This window comes from Sus scrofa, chromosome 18 (assembly GCF_054392235.1).
Source record: "Sus scrofa isolate SSC_HxYL_T2T_F1_AM1 chromosome 18, Sscrofa_HxYL_maternal_Yorkshire_Landrace_v2.0, whole genome shotgun sequence".
Taxonomy (NCBI): domain Eukaryota; kingdom Metazoa; phylum Chordata; class Mammalia; order Artiodactyla; family Suidae; genus Sus; species Sus scrofa.
This window is the reverse complement of record NC_139400.1, coordinates 29,722,934-29,745,276: the sequence shown is the minus strand read 5'-3', so window position 1 is coordinate 29,745,276 and position 22,343 is coordinate 29,722,934. Positions and strand designations below refer to the sequence as shown.

Sequence of the window (22,343 nt, the reverse complement as noted above, 5' to 3'; positions counted from 1 at the left end):
GAAGATTCTAGGATCCTGTATCTTTTCTGCCTTTGCTATCTCCGGTTTCCCTATAGTGATAAGCCATCTATTATCCACCCAATCATTCAACAAATACTTTTTAAGCATTACTATATCCAAAGCACTGTGCTAGGCACAGGGTGTGCATCACTCTCCGCAGTCGCTTACATAAATCTCTCCAGTGGGAAGACACATTAAACAAATCAGTGTTCAAATATAAAAACTATTACATGTCAATGGGAAAGGGACATGAAACAGAACTACAGGAAAACTACTTTAGGTTGTCTTTATTCAGAAATGACATCGAAGCTGAGACCTGACAATGAGTAAGTTAGTTAAGCAATAAACACATAGTAACAACAGAACTGTGTTTTAGGAAGATAGTTCTGACAACACCATGGAAGACAGATTAGAGAGGAGGTCAGTTAAGAGACTACTGCTGCAATGTAGGTAAGAGATAAGAGTCCAAACTAAACTACCAAAGGTGGAGATCACAAGGGGGAGCCAAATGTGAAAAACATTCAAAGGCAGGATAGACAAGTATTGATCACTGATTAGGCAAAGAGTGTAAGATAAAAAGAAGTCAAGGTATTTCCTAGAATGCTAACTAGCCTAGGTAATCAGGAAGTTAGGGGTGTGAATAAAACAGCAAACACATAAAGGAGAGTGTTTAAAGAGAAGATACTAAGTTTGGTGTGCTAAGTTTCTGTTGCTTAAGATATGGAGAAATATGCATGTAGAGATGTCTGACATACGACTTTGAAAACAAATGGTCTTGTTATCAGAATAGCTTGACAAGAAAACAGGTCTGGGGTCATCTTCACAGAATAGGTGATGCTTTAGGAGTAGAGGAATCAGTAAGAAAGCATAAAGAAAGAAAAAAAAAGTATGGAAACTCTGGTCCATATTAAAGGTTTAGTAACAAAATAAAAGTCAGTGGCAAGAGAGGAAGGAGCAGAGTTCACAGGAACTTCAGTTCAATAAATGTTTCTCAACATCCACCATGTTCCAGGTACTATGCTAGAAGCCAGAGGTATAAAGAAGAGATAGGAGCCCTATACTTAAGATGCTTATAGCCTTGGGGAGAGACACAAATAGATAACTTCAATATAGTTATAGACGGGGCATTACAGAAAGACTCAGAAATACTGAAGAAGATCATGTCTTATCTAAGGCTTTAAAATTAAGTAAAATCATGCAAAGAAAATTGGTAAGGACAAGCCAAATGAAGTCAAGGGAATGCTTAACAGGATAACAAGTTACAGAAAAGAACTGGAAGAAGCTGAGAGGCTAACGCAATTTAAATTGGAAAGAGCAAAGTTATTCTTGGAGAAAATAAGAGACTCAGAAGATGGAAAAGTGGACAAGAGGTACTGAAAGAAATTTTACAGAGGATTTGGGGAAAGAGATTAAGAGAAGTTGCCAAGCTACATGAGGATTTGAGAACAGAGATGGATAAAGAGAATTTGTATAAAGTTTGCTCAGCTTTACATAATTTTATCTTTCTATCTCCTTGGAAGATTTCTGTAAAATAGTTTCTTTTGAATGCAGTACCATGCTGAGACTAGCCCAAACTGACCAGTTAAAACTGACCATAACAATCTGGGGCAAGTAGATTTTTGTAAGTATTAATGGTTGCAGAGAGGTCAAGCATGATGGGAAGCAGGAAGGCACTAGATTCAGTACTTTTGAGGTCACTGAGGTCTTTCAAGTAAACTTTCTTTTTTTTTTTTTTTTTCAAGTGAACTTTCAATAAAAATGTAAGGGTAGAAAAAAACTGCAGATGGTTTACAAGTGAATGGTACAGGCATGGTTCTATATTGTTCATTCATTCAACAAGTATTTACTGAATATCCACTACACACCAAGAACTACCCTAGGCCCTGAGGAATCAATGGTGACCAAGGCACAGGTCTCCTAAGACCTTACTGGAGAAGGAAGACATCAAAATAAACAACTACGGTATAGGGAAATTCATGCTAAAACAGAATAGTATGCGAACACATGAGGAGCATAAGGAAATGTTCTCTACCTTTTGCCACTGATATAGGCAAGGTTGTCTCTTACCAAGGAAGCACAATCAGGTTGGAGGCTCTAAGGACAGTGTAAAAGTTCTGAAGTAGCAATGTCAGAACTGGAAAAATGAAATAACTAAATTCCTAAGGTTACACAAATGACAGAAGAGGCAATCAACACTTGTAGGCTTACTTTGTTTAGATCTGGGAGTGGAATATGAAAGTGCATTTCACAGAATTTAATGTGTATAAATTTAACAAAAGTTAATCTTTTTAAGAAAATCACTAAATGTATACCCATACAGTGTGTAACTGATTATGGATTATTTATCAGGGTATTCAGTCAATACAGCACTCCCATGGGTTTGAATCTATCACCATTACTTAGGAGCAACGGCAGATGCTAGGAGGCTCAAACGAAATGTCAGGAAACAGAAGCCTTCAGTAACAGAAATAAAGAGAAACTCACGGGTACAGAAGCTATATAGATCAAGATGAAGTAATGGGAAAAGAAGCTTAAAGCAAAGAGATATTGTGTACTAATGATAAGCCTGAAGATAACTGAGGTAATATTCCTGCCTTCCATCTTTCCTTCCTTCAACATTCTCTTAGAACCAGTTATCTGCCAGGCACACTAGCAGAGGCATTAGTGATACAAAGAGAAGACGTAATTTTTTCTTGTATACTCAGAATAAGTTCTTATACCTGTAGTCCAATGGTTACAAAAAATAATAATAAAACTGAAAACTGTTTTGAATTTTGCTACTCAAAACTATGCATTAGACTATGCTATCTTGGCTTCATCACAGATGTTACATCTGACTTTTCCTTAAACGGCTGGATTAATACCAACAAAAAGGCAACGAACATCAAATGGCAAAGCAAGATAACCAGAAACTATTTGGCAAGTGCCAGAAAGTATTTTGGCAGCAAAATGATAGCAATTTTTAGTGATCACTGAAACAGTATTTATATCTATTTGTCGAGCTCTTGGGCCAGGCACTGTGCTAAGTATACTGCATATACTACATCACTAAACTGTTAAAAGCTCCTACAACGAACCCACTATAACACAGTTTCTAACACTGTCATTTTACAGATGAGAAAATCTTAGCAAAACTAAGTAACTTGGCCAAAATGCAGTTAGTAAGTAAAGGAGGCAGGACTTGAACTCAGGTATGCATGATTCTTAAAAATCCATGTTTTAAACACTGTTTGATTCTTTCTCAGAAGAATGGAAAGGTGCCAGACCCACGATGAACACTCAATAGTGTCTATCACTGAAGGAACGACTGAGACGAAATAAAGCAGCTACCGCAGAGTAAGCTCAGATGTGGAAAATAGAAGGGCAGAATCAATACTTTACAGAGTCACTACATCACCACCTCAAATTGTGCTGCATAACTGTGGGTGTCTGGAAAATAGCAGCAACTGACAGAATGACCTAATATGCCATTAAAGGATGTGTAATGGCTGTTTCTGAGTGAAAACTCAGGCTGTCTAGGAAGCTGCAAAGCCAAAGATGAAGACAGGCAGTTCAGAAAAGGAACTGCAGATGCTGATGAGAAAACCCTCTCCCACATCTCAGTATGGAAAGAATTGTTAGTGCTGCACTGATGTTAACAGTCAAGCCCAGAGGTTCCCTTTACTTCTAGCACCTTCAAAATGTTAGAAAACCACGTGTACTGGAATGATTACTACATTCTAGAGCTATCCAGACCCCTCTTGTAAAAACCTGGCACCAAAAGGTTTCTTTTACTGGGTCCAGGGTCATGTTCCATGCTACCGACTCTGCCACCATGATCACCAGTGACAGGAAAAACAAAGCACCTTGTCCCAGGACAGCCAAGCTCCGAAGAGCACACTCTGGCCAGCAACCTTTGAAGCGGACTGGCGTGGGAGACTTGCCTACAAGAGCCTGTACTGAACCAGTCAGATTTTCTCTTACAAGAGTCTGAATTCAAACTACATGGAGAGGCAAAGGAGTTGAAAGATACAGAAGGCAAGCGGCGGAAGTAACGAGGCGGTTATATATCCACATTGAGAAGACACCAAATGAGGTAACTAGGGTTTTTGTTTTTAAGTGAAAGCAGAGTCTGAGAAGGGCTAATAGCAGAGAAGCAATACTCCTGCTGCTAAGAGGGCAACACCCAGTCACTAGAGTGGGTTAATTTTTCCGGTTTAACACATAGTTGAAACCTATACAGTGAAGCCAGTTTGTACATTCACTTCTAGATTCCCTTAAGACCTGGTCACCTTTATCTCTTATTTCCCCATACAATGCCTTCAAAAAAACTTTTACTAGCGATGGACCAACTAAAACTCTGTTTGCAACAACAAAAAGGGTAGCACAATACTGGTATCACGGATGCACATGCACTCACACATCTGCAATTAGAAGACATGGCAAATTGGGTGGTAGCTGGTAATCCAAGTATTGTGGGCCTTACTTCCATCTTGCAGAATCTGTGAAGACATTGTGTTCTTTAGCTCTAGTTAACTGTTTTAGAAAGAAATGATCTTCACAAAGGGGACAAGTGGGGGGAGATGGATGCACTGGGGTGTGGGATTGGCATATGCACTGAGGTATCTGGAACGATTATATAGTACATAGAACTTGACCCAATATCCTGTGATAATCTATGTGGGAAAAAAAAATCTGAAAGAAAACGGATGTGTGTATATGTGTGACTGAATCACTTTGTTGTACAGCAGAAATTATCACAAACTTATAAAACAACTATACTTCAACAAAACTTTAAAAAAAGAGAGAAATGACCTTCAAAAAAGTATCTAAAGCCTTAAAAATGAACAATTCCTATCACTACAATTATACACTTAGAAATGAAAGAGAGACCCGGGCGGGGGAAGTTCCCGTCACGGCACAGTGGAAACGAACCTGACTAGGAACCATGAGGTTGCAGGTTTGATCCCTAGCTTCGCTCAGTGGGTTAAGGATCCAGCGTTGCCACGAGCCGTGGTGTAGGTCACAGACATGGCTCGGATCTGGCATTGCTGTGGCTGTGGCGTAGGCCAGCAGCTGTAGCTCCAACTAGACCCCTAGCCTGGGAACCTCCATGTGCTGCTAGTGTGGCCCTAAAAAAAAAGGAAAAGCGATCTGGGGCAGTTACAGGCAACAAAACCATCTCTAATGTGCCCTGGGTGGTTTTTTTTGCTTTTTGTTTTTGTTTTTTTGCCACATCCTCAGTATGGGGAAGTTCCCAGGCCAGGAATTGTCCCCATACCACAGCAGTGATCTGAGCCACAACAGTGACAACATGGAGCCCCAACTTCTAGGCTACCAGGGAACTCCAAAACCATCTCCTTCCAAAGTTTCTTCCTCTCGTGTATGCATAAATGTTTGTATCCAAATTTCATGGTAAATAAGTGATTTTGTTTACTAACAATCACAAGAAACAACAGCTGACTAGTCAAGACAGCCAGGAAAAAAATAAACAAACTGAAAAATCACGAAAATGTTTTGAGCAAAGTTTACCTTGAGGATATATAAATATTGAAAATGATGTACAAATTTCACCAAGTGTGTTCTTGTCTATGACAGCCCTATAAGCCTATCTTATGTCCCCCAAGTTTGCCCGTTCAAAGGAAAGGAGAAGGAAGCTCAGGAAAGTCTCAAACACCTACGAATGCCCAGCATGTCGGATTCCAAGGAACTTGGTAAATATATAATGAGCAATAGGCATGAAAATGACATGGCCACTCTCCTACTGAAGCTTATATGCTGTTACACCTAACAACTTAGAAGTCAAAAATCCAAGACTACATAAAAGTCCTTTCCCTAAAACTTATTTTTTTTCATATAATTCAATCACTTGTGTACACAATGTTCCTAGAGATTCGCTATTTTTTTCTTAGAAGAAAAGTATTCCTTACTTTTTCTTCCCATTCAAAATAAAAACTACCAGACACAACAAGATACTTTGGGATTTAGGTCCACCAAAGCATCAATTTAGCCAAGAGGAGTCTCAACTTTCTAAAAAATTTATTTTTGCACAGCTCAGAAAGAAAAGTCTGACTAAAAGTCACAGTTCCATTTCTCAGAGCTAGTTTATTTTCAGGATAATCCCAGAGATAGAAGGGATTAAAAACTAACATTCAAAACCTGAGTTGTAAAGAGAGTTCCATGCATTTAGGGTTCATTTTGGTGTAATAATTTCTCCTCTGAGCATAACATCATCACATGCTCTTGTACTGAAAATGTTACCAGGACATTCGGATAGTTGCAGGTTATTGCTCAAGCAATTAATTTTTGTTTATTTTTTCAACCATATCATTCTATTGCTTAGACATTACAATTTTTGTGTGCCAGGAATATGCTCAGATACCTGATATAAATATTTCAGCATTAAGAAGAAGTCACACAACCCCGGTGCTGGAACCCCAGCACTTGATCGGCAGTTCAAGATAAGAAGGTTCATCCAAACCTAGAAACAAAGGTTCTCTGGTGTTTCAAATTATCCCTAAATACAAAAAATTTCTAAAATCATCATATCATGGTTAAAAAAAAAAAAAAAAACAGCAAGATCAGGAACAGGCAGGTGTGTGGGTAAGCCCTCTTAGCAGATAACTTAACAGTCATGAGGCCTCAGTTGAAATCTGGAGTACTGCCACTAATGACTGCCACTGGCAAGACTTGAAAAGTACCTTTCTTTTTATCTCTATGACACACTCACCAAAGAAATTTCTGACTTAGCCCAAATCATGCTCTCCTGAAGAATCCACTCTTTCCACAACTGAATGCCTGCTTTCAAGTAATACTGCATACCTACTTTAGTTTCATAGAAATATTTCAAGCTGTGTTCATTAATATTTGCTCCATGTCAATATTATTCACATGACCAAAATCAAAACATTGCGTGTAGAACATATCCTAATGAATATTTTAAGACAGATGGGCTATTCTAAGGAGTAATGATAAAGATGAAGCCTAACTTAAATACCTTTTTCAAGATAAATAAAAAATATGAATAGGAATGATAAATTAGTAATATTCTGATCAGAAGAAAATCAGTAGCAAATAATAAAGTCGGCTGTCTTCTTTCCCAATTAAATGCTAAAGGAGCAATTAAAATGTGATGATGCATAGCAATAAAGTTCACTCTTCTAATACACACATTTCCCCTTAAATTTAACTTTAAGAGGTAATCTTAAAAATTCCCCATTTGGATATACTGTGAAAATCACATATAGTAATCATATCTAATATCTATCCATAACATGACAAGGACCATCTTAAGCATTTTAATATATTTTTCATTTTATCCTCACAACAATCCTATGAGGTAAGAAATAGTTTTGTTTCACAAGTGAGGTAACTAGGATACAGAATGTTTAAGTAACTTAACTTGCACAAGGTCACATAGAAAATAATTTATGGATCCAAAAATCTCATCAACTAATCTAGCTCCAGATAATTACACCAAGCTGCCAACAAGTAAGGTAGTGAGCGTGCCTTACAAACAAAATCTGCAAATATAAGGTAAGCTGATTAAGGGCACATGTTTTGTAGCTGACCTTGGCGTGAAGTCTCAATTCTGTAATTTACTTGCTATGTGAACTTGAGTAAATGCTTGAACTTCTCTAAGCTTCAATTTTCTATTCTGTAAAGTAGGGATAATGAAGGAACAATTCTTACTTCACAGGGTTGCTGGTGGACTAAGGGCATTATGCATGTAAAGAACTAGCAAAGTGTTTGGCATACAGTAAGCATTCCATGATTGCTCACTACTATCAGCTAATACTAAAAATCCTCTTTATTATCATAAATTCTCATTTTAGCACTGGCGATACTTTCTAAAGTAAATTCCATCCATCAATATTGAGATAACAAGAGTTTAGTAGGAGATTAAGACACAAGGTCTCAAAATATATGACAGCACAATTTTGAGATGGGAAAAACTACTACCTACCTTAACATCATTATTAAACATTTATTTAAAGTGCCTAGGTATCCATGAAAACATACTAGGCACTAAACATAATTATCATGACACAGTCCCTGACTTCAAAAACACAAACAAGCAAATTAACTCTGCTGAGTGGGCACAAACACCAAAACCTCCAAGTTCAGGCATTTTCTCAACCAGACACACCGATGGCATTTATTATTGTTTCTCTCTGCTTGTGGTGTGATAGCGGTGAATATATGTAGAAAAAGAAGCTTGAAAAATAAATAGCAAACCTGACAAATCAAGTGTAGAAAGATAAAGATTCAGGAAGAATGGGCTGGCTTTTTACTTTCTTACCTTCTCAAGAAAAGATTCTAGCTCTCTTAGTACTAATGATCTGTTAATTAACCAGAAGAGAAAAAAGAAAAGAGCCAGAAGCTCAGAATAGAGATCAAAAGAATAGGGTACTGAAAGAAATTATGAGAGAGAGTAAATGAATTTCTAAAGTTAGAAAAGCCAAAGTAATTGTAGGTGAGTTTCAGTGAGACAGGTTTTATTCTGCATTCTATCATGTGCCTAGTGTCCTAGAAACCGAGCAACTAACAGCCACTTATTAAGACTGCTGCTGGAGTTCCCATCGTGGCTTGGTGGTTAATGAACCCAACTAGCAGCCATTGAGGACTCAGGTTCGATCCCTGGCCTTGCTCAGTGGGTTAAGGATCCAGCATTGCCATGAACTGTGGTGTATGTAGGTTGTAGACATGGCTTGGATCCCAAGTTGTTGTGGCTGTGGTGTAGGCCGGTGGCTATAGCTCCGATTTGACCCCTAGCCTGGGAACCTCCATATGCCACGGGCGTGGCCTTAAAAAAAGACAAAAAAAAAAAACAAACAAAACAAACAAAACAAAAACTGCTGATGTTTCCATTAGCCCTTAAAGTCAGAGAAGAGAGAAAAGAACAGCACAGAGTATAGAAGGATTCTGTCTAACAGCACAGCCAACATCTTGCTGCCTTTACCTTAGAACCTGGCTCATGTCAACTACCACCTTGCCTGAATCATAATCTAAAGTAATCTAATGATTCCATCACGAAAGTAAATTCTAATCCTAAACATCTAGAAGGCTTCCATGGGCCACTAAAGGGAACCTAGACACCTAATTTCTAAAGTTTTAGAAGCATTTTCAATCTCATTTTCAGTGATCAAGCTATTTGCAGAGATCTTTTGCAACTTCGCAACAGAAAATGATACTGATGCCTTTCTCCACATCTGCACGCCCTTCACCTACTGGGAGACTCCTCTTTCTGTACGCACAGCCTCTCAGAATAGCACAATCACTAAACTCCCCTCTACTGCATGCACAGGCTCTTTAAAGCAAACTGAGTAGAACAGCCTACTGATCATAAAGCAATGTAATACACATTCCTAAAAAAATGTGAAAGTACTTTTCAGCAATATAAGCAATCTATGTCAATCAAAATTTTGGCTCTTATGTATAAAATTAAGCTGAAAATTAAGGATGGGTAATTTATATATTCTTCAAGAATATATACATTCTTTAAAAAGGTTTTCTTCTTGAAGTAGGGAGTGGAGAGGAGGAAGAGACATGAACCCCCAAAAATGGTTATTGTGCATTCAAGGTATACGTCCCAATGAATACCTGCTCAATGTCAGCCAATACCTCCTCCAGCTCTCTTGCTATATACAAACTTACGAAGTTGAAGTGCAAACCATACCTTTCATTGTTTCTCCTCTTCCACATTTAGGAGTGAAAGGTATCTTCAGGAAGGAAGATGAGTTAAATTCTATAGAAAAATTCTTAATTGATTAAACAGCAGCAAAGGTAGATATAATTTATAGCCAGAGATATAGGTCTTAATGTAAAATGGTTCTTTATCTGCTTAACTACTTCTTCCTTCAAAAAAAGTGCTATAAATATTTGTTTATATAGCCTATGTATAGAAAAGCTTCTGGCACAAGTTTCTTAGGCCTCTTGTCTTCAAGGGCCTCAAGGCCAAGCCTCTGAAACGAAAAAGCTCGAGTCAAAATAAAATCGAAAAATAAGGATGAAGACCAGAAAGGGATAGGAAAAACAAAGAATTTCTAACCACTTCCTACTTGGTCATTCTACCTTTCTTAACCAGTCCTACTTTAGCCTCTAACTGCTTTGTCTGCCATGATCCCATTAATTTGGCTATCATGATAAAATAGCCTTAATCGCTCCAGGCCCTTCTAACTTTGACAAGTCCTGACATGGTGCTACTTTTTTCTCTATGACCCAGATGAACTCTTTCTACAGACCTCAGAACCCTCAATTCCTTCTCCTAAATTTCTGCTCTGTGGTCCTAAAGTTGTGACAGAGGAGACAAACTGTGAATGACCCTGTGGAAAGAGGTGAGAAGAGTAAAGGAATTCCAGCAATTCCCAATTCCCAACTCTCCTCCACCAACTTTAGACCACTTCGCTTTCTTCTCTACAGTCTTTAACAAGTAAGAAAGGAAAAGGCTTGCATACAGATGAGAAGCTGCAGCAGGAAATCCTCATATCTTTCCACTTGTTATAGGTACTTAAGTCTGGAAAATATCTTTGGAGTATGTCTTGTGTGTAGGAATGCATAAAAGATAACACCTTGCAAAAGTCCAACATACAGGTTTAATAATGTGCAACTAATGAAGATGGTTTATAAATAACACCTACACATTTAGTTCCCTAAATATATTACGCTATCAAACATTAAAATTAGACCTATAAGTACAAGTTTTCCATACGTGGAAAAGTAAATCCTTTTTTAAATTAAAGAGAAATTATCACTCTAGTTCTTAAAAATAAAACTATCAGGGTAAAATTCAAGTGTAGCTGCTCATAGTCACTAAATAAATTTGATAATAAAACATTTAAGTTTCAACCAATGCACCTTTGTTGAAGCACATTTAGCTGAAATAACTTTGAGTCTGGTTTATTTCCATCACATATAGTACATTTCCAACAAGAGCATGTACATTCAATATAGAACATTTCCAGCAACAGTACAGTCTTTCTAGTTTCCTTTCACAGTATATTTTAGTGCAAAGCACTGGGAAGGGTAAATGTTTTTCTAGCTATAAAAGCATTTTATTATGACTTTGTGGATCTTCAGCATTTTAAAATTTCATACAAAAAGTATATAGATGGACAGGGTCCCTCCTAAGTACAGGTGTGAACCTATATAAAAACATGGTATATTCTCTGCTGTACCTTTTAAAATTATAATTTGACAAAAATCACTAAAAAATAAAATATTCCCTAAAAAGTACAAAATATTGATACATAAAAACCTGCCCAATATTTCATTAAAGATAGATGTACTTCTGTTTTCCCTAAAATCTTGATTACAAAAATGGACAAAAATTCATTATTTTCTAAATTTTACAGTAGGAATCAAATATTGTCTAAAGTGGTCATTTAAGATTTTACTTGGGAGGAAAAAAAAAATCAGGGTTTATATCCCCATCTTCCTTTTGAAGCAATATTTAAAGAAATAAATGAGTATTATAAGAAGTGGTTGTGCAGGGATTGTCTGCATCCATAAAATATCAGTAAGCTATTTACTACCTTCATATTAACATTAGTAAATGTGTGGTCTTTAAACAAAGAAAGAAAAATCTGAAAAATTAAGTTGCATCTATCATTAAAGTGCTTTGTATAAAATTTAAAGAAAAAAGGGGGAATGTTTAATTTTCATAAAAACCTTGGATGTTTACGAGCGAAAAACGTGATGATCCATGGATGAAAATGAACTGGAACTTTCCTGTGCTATATATTTTAGAATGAAACTTTCAAACATTTAAGTGCTAGAAAACAAGTTAGAAATAATGGATGCAAAAATAATTACAAATATTTAGTAAGCTAAATATTTATAATGTGTTGATATTAATTTATCTTTTGGTCCTAACATACAATCACTAGAAAATTATATATCTGTATGATCCAGATAAAAATTGTGTCAAATAAAGTGGAACGAAACTAATACCCTAAGATATAAAGTCTTAGTTAATTAAAAATCACCAGTGGTGATATTTCTTCAGGTTGTTGATCAGGTTGATGATCAACAAATTGTTTGGAAAACAAAATTTGCAACATTTTTGCAGAAACGGTAGACTAAATACACAAGGGGTGGTGAGCTGATAGACTGTGATGACAACATGTAATGTCACAGCTACTTAAAAGTGCTGGAAGAGGCAGTGCCTTATAAACAAGTGGTTAGATGGTTATTATTTTAGTCAGAAAACAGCAGTTACAGTCAAAATTTATCAATTTTTTTTCTTTTTTTTTCATCATGGTACCATTTGAAGACGTTTAGTGGTTCTAACACCAATTTAAAGTCTTTCCACAAAAATGAACTCCAAACCTTTTCGTACATCACTTGAAGTTATCTGAGGAGAAATGGGAATAAATGAACACTTTGAGTTTACCAATAAAATCTTGTCTTTAAAATTATACAACAGTAAATGACTACTAAAGGATGGTTTCATCTCAAGTTTTCTATACAAATAAAAAAATGTGATAATCAAACCGCAACATTTAACCTACTCAGCACTCAAACTAGGTATACTGCTTTAGAACTGGAATCCAAAACTAATTTAGTACTAATTAAATATATTAAATGTTTTAATACAAGGGACACAGGTACTGAAGGCAAACTTTTTAAATATAGAGAGACTTGCAAAAACAAGTACAGGGAGTCTACTCCTTATTTTATTATGCATTTTAAAAAATCTACATTTCTCTCAAAACCCTCTTAAAAAGTAGTATTTTTTCTTTCTTCTCAATAGGGATTTTACTTTTTTTTTGCAACACAACCACAAAAAAAAAAAAAAAAAACCCTACTTAATAATATTAACTATGTTGAAATGATGATCACCAAAAGTTTATTTAAACAAAAAGGTAAAAATAGGAGGATCTTGGACCTAAACAATCACTGTTTCTATAGATCAAAACTAAAAAACAGTAACTAACACATACTCCCAAGGAGAAGGAAAAAAAAAAAAATCCACACTTTCGTTTATCAAGTTTCCCCCTTTGCCTGGAAGCACTATGTTAAATGTAAATAATAAATGCTAATCATTCTAAATTCAATTTGGGGATTTTTTTTTTCTGAGTGCAGCACTTTATTTAGCCATCACAGATTAATTTTTACAATAATTACAGTGCCTCAAAAGATTTTTTCCTATAATTATCGCCTTCACAAATTCATTCTATTATATTTAACTTTCCTACAATGTATTAATTAGTAGACTAAGTCACTGAATCAAATTAAACCTGTGCAAAGTTAGTTAAACAGAAGACTTCTATTGTAAACATAAGCCAATATAAATGTATATATTTTACAACATTGAGAGGAAAGCACTGACCCTGTGCCATCTACCTATAACTATATTGCATTGTCCTGTGGAAGATAAGTTCTGAAGTTAACTTTTGTTCCCAAGCCACTGGAATAAAGGTCACTGAAGAGGTAAATGCAATATGCACATTACTCTTGCAGTTCCCACTGCCATAAGATATATGGAAGCAAACATGTGTTAAAATGGAACCAGCTACAAATTATGGTCAAATGATTTTTTTTAGTTCGATGGGGGGAAAAAAGCAAAACTCTGTAACTGTTCCTCACCAGACAAGAGCCTTAGATCTTGTACTTCGGCCTTTGGTTTTGTTTCCTTCAGGTGAATTGGAAGCATTTGCCTTATGAGTTTTCTTATGATGTTCGAGATAAGTCTTTTTGGCAAATGCCTTTCCACATTTATTGCATCTGTGAAGAGAAAAGTTTTTTGTGACTTTAACTTCAATACCAACGTCAGCTACTTCATACTTTTTACTAGGAGAGTTAGAAGTGCCATCATGTTTTGCGTCACTATGTTTTGCTTCGTCCCTCGAAGGGCCTCTTTTTGCCACTTTATTTAGAACAAAATCAATGGGCTTTTTTATAGCTCTGATCTCTAAACTGGCTGTTATTTTCCCAAGATAACGGGATGACTTTTTATGAACCACAGTTATATGTCGTATCACATCACGCTTCCGACGAGTTTCATAAGTGCAAAGAGGACACTTGTAGAATTTAACATAAATGTTATTCCCATCTGTGTGCAATTCAATGTGTTTAGTCAAGTTCTGTTTCGAAGTAAACTGACGTTTACAAAGTTTACAGTAAAGTTGCTTAAAGTCAAAGCCAGCTGAAAGTTTTGGTTTCCTGGTTTTTTGCTGGCCACCTGCAGCAGACGGACTAGTTGATTTAGGGCTTTCAGAGTCTTGTTTAACTTTATTTTTCTGCGCTGCCGGTGTGTTCTTTTTTTCATTTGAATGATTTGTTCCCTTTAATTCATTCTGTGGAGAATGGGTAATGGAAGGGGGTGAAGATTCTACAGAATCTGCTGGTTCAACTTTAACTTTTATTTCTGAACTGTTGGCAGTATTATTGGGGCCTTTCTCTCTTTTAGAGTTTGTTCCAGAAAGAGTTATCTTGTGGACAATTTGCATATGTCTTTTAAGCATTATTTGTGAACTATATTTCCTCTTGCAAAGGAGGCATTTGCATGCAGTTAAATTGTATTCAGCCTTTGAAGACGACTTTTGTTTTCGAGTCTTAAAAGATTTTTTAGGAGAAACAGAATCCAGGAACAAAGGTTGCCCAGGCTTTGTTGCTATATCAGGAGTAATTGAATCCCTCCTCAGTCCTCTATGAACTTCATCAAAATGCCTCCTTACATTCGCTTTTGTAGCAAATGATTTACAACATACTGGACAACTCCTACTTAATGGAACTAGAACATTCTTACTGCGTCCTTTAGAAGATTGGTTTGGATTCTTTCGTGTTTCAATGTACTTTTTTAGTTCTTCCATCTTTTTCTTGTGTACTTTTCGAATGTGACGACGAACACCTCGTCTGGAATTAAATTCTTTTCTACAAAGACAACATATCAACTGGTGACCAAAATCAGAATTGTCAGAAGTTTCCAAGTCAGCCTGTGATTCCTGAGGTTGTTCATCAGATGTAGGTACAACTTCATCTGCAACAATCTCAACAGGAGGGGGCTCTACAGTTTCCACCTCTGTGTCTGTAACTGGAGCTGTTTTAGACTGTTCAGTGCTAGTGTCCTGTATTTGAACTTCGGTTTGTTCAGGAGTACTGCTTGACTCTGCAACTTCGGTAGGATTATCAGTCCTTGAGATATACTGAAACACTGCATTTTGGTTAGTTTCTATGGGTTCTAGTTTAATAATATATTCTTGCTTGTCCACACTTGGATATATGGCTTCTAGGAGATCATTTATGGCTTGGCTTTGTTTATCATTTACATCAGGAAGGTCTGTTAAGGAAAAAACAACATTTTAATCCGAAATAATTAACATGTTCTAACCCTCTAAAATTTTTAAATGTATTATGAACCTCTGTCTTAAAATTTATTATTTACTAGTTCGTATTTACTTTTATAAGAGCGTTATCTACTTTTCAGTGTTTTATGAGGATTAAAAACTAGTATTAGTCAAACTAGAATTTGCTTTAACTTAAAATCTCAACATGGTACACAAATGTTAGGGAGTAGATGCAACCTGAAGAGCTACTTCTCATCTAAGGACCCTTAATATAAAATAAGCACATGAATATCCTAAACAATAAAAATAATATTTATATTTTTAGCCTAAAATTTTTAGGCTAGCAAAGGCAAGTCAAAGTTCTTATAACCCAAGATGGATGAAACAAAATCATGGAAAAAGTTAACATACATAAAAATAACTTTTTTAGAAAACACAACAGCATTCCTATTAACCTAATCCATAACAAGTAATCTACTCTAAACTGTATGGGGACATCCGAAGATCTTATAAAAAGTGGAAAAAAAAAAAGATTTATAAGAAAATATATAAAAGTGAATGACATGATGTATAGACTAAACTCAGCCCTATTATACGTTTTCTTAACATGACATACTTCTATTAAAACAAATTATTAAAAACTACAGAGCTCTGGAGTTTCCTTTGTGGCTCAGTAGTTAACGAATCTGACTAGGAACCACGAGGTTTCAGGTTCGATCCCTGGCCTTGCTCAGTCTGTTAAGAATCCAGCATTGCCATGAACTGTGGTGTATGTAGGTTGTAGACACAGCTCGGATCCCAATTTGACCCCTAGCCTGGGAATCTCCATATGCCGCGGGTGCAGCCCTAGAAAAGGCAGAAAGACAAAATAATAATAATAATAATAATAATAATAATAATAATAATAAAATACAGAGCTTACTTGTGCAAGAATTATATCCTCTGTAAGCAACCTAATATTCCTACCGTAAAAGAGTTGTCTAACAGTGGTTATGTTTCTACATACAACCCTAAAATCTAACTATGAATACAGCATCAAATCTGATATCTACTTAAAAATCAAGAAATGACTCATTATAGCTCTTCTAGTCTACTAGTTTTCCTTTTTAAAATGGATAAAGTAGCCTTGTAAGAACAATAATACTTGCACAGAAGTATTTCTAGAATGAGACTGCAGGAGTTCCCATCATGGCTCAGCAGAAACGAATGTAACTAGCATCCATGAGGACACAGGTTCGACCCTTGGCTTCACGCAATGGGTTGAGGATCCGGTGTTGCTATTAGCTGTGGTGTAGGTTGCAGACGCCGCTCAGATCCCACATTGCTGTGGCTGTGGTACAGGACAGCAGCTACAGCTCCAATTTGACCCCTAGTCTGGGAACCTCTGTATGCTGCAGATGCGGCCCTAAAAAGAAAAAAAAAAAAAAAAAAAGAGAGAGATTGCAAAGAAGAGTGCATGATAATTCAGAAAATCCATTTACCTATTTCCCTCTAAAAGTCAACTAAACTTTAGTCCATATTAAAAAAAAAACAATAAAGAATAACTGCCAGAAAATTAACTAATTTCCTACTAGTTTTTTTTGGTCTTTTTTTTTTTTTTTTTGTCTTTTTGTTGTTGTTGTTATTGTTGCTATTTCTTGGGCCGCTCCCTCGGCACATGGAGATTCCCAGGCTAGGGGTTGAATCGGAGCTGTAGCCACCGGCCTACGCCAGAGCCACAGCAACGCGGGATCCGAGCCGCGTCTGCAACCTACACCACAGCTCACGGCAACGCCGGATCGTTAACCCATTGAGCAAGGGCAGGGATCGAACCCGCAACCTCATGGTTCCTAGTCGGATTCGTTAACCACTGCGCCACGACGGGAACTCCTTTTTTGGTCTTTTTAGGGACAGACCCGAAGCATATGGAGGGTCCCAGGCTAGGGATCAAATCCAAGTGGCAGATGCCGGCCTATGCCATATCCACAGCAACACCAGATCCGAGCCTTGTCTGCAACCTACACTGCAGCTCATGGCAACACAGGATCCTTAACCCACTGAGCAGGGGCCAGGGATCAAACTTGCAACCTCATGGATACTCAATGGGTTTGTTACTGCTGAGCCACAATGGGAACTCCCCTACTACTTCTTTAATTAAGATTGTATTTGAAACTAATCTCTACAGACTGCCTTTTCATTTGTATCTCAAGGATAAAAAGAAGTATAGTAAGAACTAACAATGATAGGAAAAGTTTCCAGACAATTATGAAGTTTTTGCTTTATCTTATGTCCTATATATACTTTAAATCAACTTCATGCTAATAATTAAAGCAGTATTTTTGATATTTGGAGTTCTGCACTCCATTCCCATCTCAAAAAGGTGAAGTTGAAAAAATGCACAAAATCTACAATGCATCTGTAATATCAAACTGATAGAATATGTTCTATATTTTGTAAGTCCACAGAGTTAAATTCCTGATCAAGAAATAATGAAAGTAACCTATTACTTATTAAAACATTTTAAGAAATTTACATTAGTTCCTTAAAACAAGAAAGTAGTATCATTACATATACTGCAACTTAATCATACTGAGACATTACACTTAATTCAACAAATATTTGGGTTCCACAAAGACTTTGTTAGCCTACTACTTACTTTCATTGCATAAAACTATTTAAGATTTCAAGTTAGCCTATAACACAAACTAATTTCTTTGTTAGTTTTTTTTTTTTTTTGCTTTTTAGGGCCATACCTGCAATATATAGTTTCCCAGGCTAGGGGTCTAATTGGAGCTACAGCCGCCAGCCTACACCACAGCCACAGCAACACCAGATCCAAGCTGTGTCTGTGACCTACACTGCAGTTCAGAGCAAAGCCAGATCCTTAACCCACTGAGCAAGGCCAAGAACTGAACCCTTATCTTCATGGATATTAGTTGGGTTCATTATCACTGAGCCACAAGGGGAACTCCACAATCTAATTTCTGATGAAATGACTTATCTAATAAATTTCAGAGAATAAAACTGATGTTCATCTCCTCAGAAGAGAAAATCATGGACTTGGAGAAGAGACTTGTGGTTGCCTGATGGGAGGGGGAGGGAGTGGGAGGGATCGGGAGCTTGGGCTTATCAGTCACAACCTAGAATAGATTTACAAGGAGATCCCGCTGAATAGCATTGAGAACTATGTCTAGATACTCATGTTGCAACAGAAGAAATGGTGGGGGAAAAACTGTAATTGTAATGTATACATGTAAGGATAACCTGACCCCCTTGCTGTACAGTGGGAAAATAAAATTTAAAAAAAAAAAAAAAAAAAAAACTGATGTTCAAATCAAGACACAAAAATTACTAGAAAAATACAAATTTTTTTTTTAATGCTCTCTATGTTCCTCCAAAGTCAACTCTTCATTCATTCTTTGTTCAATTTCCACCCTTTCATTTACTTAAGGAGAATCTAAGTAAACGATCAGTCCTATCCGGTAGCAAGTTGTTAAAGTAGTAAAGAGGAAAAATACCAATACCCCCACCAGGCATTAATATTTTAACTTACAAAAATCCTGACTATAAACCATATAGTCCATATAAACATTCACAAATAATATCCAATATATTAATATAAGTAAATATACTCATAAATCTAACCTCATGTATCTTTAGCAAAACCAAATGAAAAGCACTGATATGAAAGTATCTATTTAAGAAACTGAATATAACATTATTTTATTTAATCCTCCATTACCAAATTATCTGTAACTAGATATTAATACTATTTTAACACAAATGCATAACTGCAGTATAAGAACATATAATAAAATGCATAACTGAATATATGAATAAAACTCACTGTCATCCATCTGAAGACTTGGTGGGCAGTAGAACTTTTTATGGGTAATTAAATTTGGTAATCCTCTGAAGAGACTGCGGCATAATTTACATTCAAAAATAGTGTCCACGTCTTTTAATAAAATGTGCTTAAGTTGTTTAGTTCCTGAGAGAAAAAAGAAAGGAAAATTTAACATAAAAGATAACTTTAATACAGACTTTTAAACTGGGCAATCACTGTTGACAATCTAAAAGCGTAGTTTTACTCTTTAAAAACAAAATACAGGCATTGCCAATGTCTACCACAATGTACCCAGAACTAAGTTATAAACCAAGTTAATAAGCAAAATCCTACTATTATTTGGATTAGGACAGTTGAAATCGGCGGTCTTTTTCTAATTCAGCAGCCAATCAATTCCTGGGATATCTTAATAATGGTTCCAACATCTAGGTGATCATCACAATGACCTCGCAATAAAGATACACATGACCAACTCCTGGAGATTCTGATTCAGTGGATCTGGAGTAGGACAGAAGAATTAAACGCCACCCCACCCAAGTTTTTGTAGCTGGTTCTTCTAGCTCTTTCCCACTTGGAAGTGACTATGAAGCAATACATTTTCCCCTTGATCCTTAAAAAAGGTCAAAACTGTGTCATGGGATTGCCTGTGACTTTCTTTTTACATTCAGCTCAAAGTACTTCAGGTTCTGGGCCAACATGGGATGATAGCCATTTAGTGTGATGGTAGTGAATCCTTGCCCATGGTTTTGAATGTTGCTAGGCCTCTTACTACCACCAGACATTTATTTAAAGCATTTCTCCCTTAAAAACTTACCCTAATTGCAATTAATTAAATACTGATATAATTACTAGTTTAAAGCATGTCTTCTCCACTAGACTGTAACTCCAAAGCAGCCAAGACCAAGCCTGTCTTATTTACAGCTACAAAGTGCTCAGCCCTAATAATGCTCAATAAATATTTGTTGAAGAAATGCCACTGATCTAGGAAATCTAAGCATTATGAGGCAGATAAAAAGGTGGAGAAAAAAATAAATGGCAACAAGTACTCTTTAAATCTTTAAAATAAAAACATCCACCAGGAATAACACACAAATGGAAGGTCTTTTGTCACTACTTCCTATAGGTATCTGACAGAGGTAAATTGATAAAATTGATCTGCAGTGTTCACTATTTAATAAGCTTTTAGTTTCCTCAAAAAAAGATAACAATAATGACTGAATTAAAGAGAAAAAGAACAAAAGTGTCCTGAAAAATACCTTTAAGACTATGTGAATAGTGTTCCACCATACAATAAGCTTGGGACTAACAGAGAATAAACACAATCTCAGTAGCATAATTAATATTGTAGGGTCCATAACATTAAATATTTCTGATTCAATCTTTTGCAATCTGTTTACATTTAATTTTTGTATTCATCATGTTGCATTTTATCATCATTTTGAAGACAGGGCAGCCCTCAAATTTCTACTACAAAAAGATTACCAGAACTTTACTAAGTCTTCAGAGATTTCAATTCTGGCATCATCTAGTTCTGTAGCCTTAAAGAGCTATATAATTTTGGCATTTTGATTTATCTTTTAAAAGAAACACGTCAAATTAAACCTATCTTGGAGAATTATGAATGAAAATATGAGAATTAAATTATAAATCTGGGTTTCTGAGGAAAAAAAATTATACGTAATGAAATAACTCCATTTCCCAAATTCAAATCAAGATTGCACTAGACCATTTTACTGCAAAATCAGAAAACGTATATTTTAAAAGATTCAAAGGATTGCTTGGATATTATTCTTTATATAAAAGTAAGTTCACATACACACACACATTTCTCTAGTACATTCATATTACAAAGTACACTGGCAATAAACTGCTAATATATTTAATTCATATTTGTCACGAGTAACAAACCATGAGAGTAGACCGATCATGTGAAATACTTCAGATGAGCCTCTCTAATTGATCTACATATAGTGCTCAGTAAGCATAGGTGGGTGTATTGGAAGAAAACATATGAAAATTCTGCACATTTTAACCCTAAATTAAAAGACCTGCTAGACCCACACTACAAATTCAATTCTACCTTTAAAGATAGTATAAAGGGATTGAAAAAGAATACAGAAGTAATTTGAACTAAGTTTAACTTAAGAATTCTACTGAAGGTCTAACTAGAAAGTACAATACGAAATTACACATTAAAAAAGTTATTTGTAAAAATATAAGACTGCATCCTCAAATCAGACATATCTACCATCTTCTCCCAATCGATCATAAAAAAAAACCTATCAATTTCTTCTCTAGTCCTAGTTATAGAGTTAGTTTTTATTCAGTAGAGCAGGTGTATTTATTCCCAATATGCACTGGAAATAAAAAAAAGTATTTGGCTCTAACCTTGACTAATCAATCTTAGTTATCAATCACAAATGCTCCACCACTCTCATGCCACCTACACACACTCACAGATACAAACATTGTTGTGCTGATCTGGGCATATCAAGTTTCTTTCAAATCCTTGTATTCACCAAATTCTCTCTCTCTCACTTACTTTTCAGGTCTTCACCAGTTTTTTTTTGTTTGTTTGTTTGTTTGTTTTTTGTTTTTCTCTCTGCCTATAACATTCTCCCATTTCCCTGGTCTGGCTCACTTCAGAATCCTTTGGAATCCAGGTTAGATGTCACTTCCCCCAGGCAGCCTTCTTGGACCCCTCCTGGTTTTGTTGTTGTTGTTGTTAAGATTCTTCGCTGATACCCCCAGAGCACCCTAACATCGATACTATGTTATCCTGCTATCTTGTTATTTTTCTGTATCCCCATTAAACTGGAAGTTCAAAGGGGACAGAGAAGATATCTTTAAGAAAACCTTCCCAATAAATAGGATTTTTTTAAAAGTTTAGGTAAAGTTGATTGGAAAGTCAAAAAAAGGACCTGAAAGATTTTCCAATCCTGCTCACATACTTTAAAATAATAAAAATAAAAAGTGTCCTCATTCCATAAAGAAGACAAAAGTTATTCCCTAAGTTAGTTTCAGTCACCATTTAAGCTTTTGTTGTTTTTCCCCTGGGGACATAATGGCTTTATTCTAATCAGCTACCATTTTCTAATTACTTTGCTCACTGACAATTAGACACAGCCAACCAACTGTGCCTCTGTCAACAGTTGAAACTTTCTATAACCTCAGACAACAACAGACAAGGTCATCTAGACAGCAACCAAAGTTCTTCCACAACTCTTAACCCTGAGAGAGAGAGCGCG

General features: G+C 36.0%; 1 protein-coding gene across 4 annotated transcripts in view; it reads right to left on the bottom strand.

The window, feature by feature from the left end:
- Positions 1 to 22,343, bottom strand: part of ZNF800 (zinc finger protein 800) — a 52,299-nt gene that overhangs the window by 17,664 nt on the left and 12,292 nt on the right. For 2 of the 4 annotated variants that reach the window (XM_021079289.2, XM_085005593.1), the window contains 3 exons: positions 19,096 to 19,239; positions 13,570 to 15,262; positions 10,556 to 12,334 (listed from right to left, as the gene is read on the bottom strand). In XM_021079289.2, coding sequence (XP_020934948.1) covers position 12,334; positions 13,570 to 15,262; positions 19,096 to 19,239 — 1,838 coding nt within the window. In that variant the 3' untranslated portion in view covers positions 10,556 to 12,333. Of the gene's footprint in view, positions 1 to 10,555; positions 12,335 to 13,569; positions 15,263 to 19,095; positions 19,240 to 22,343 lie in introns of those variants that run through there. The other 2 variants (XM_085005591.1, XM_085005592.1) reach the window with 1 other exon arrangement.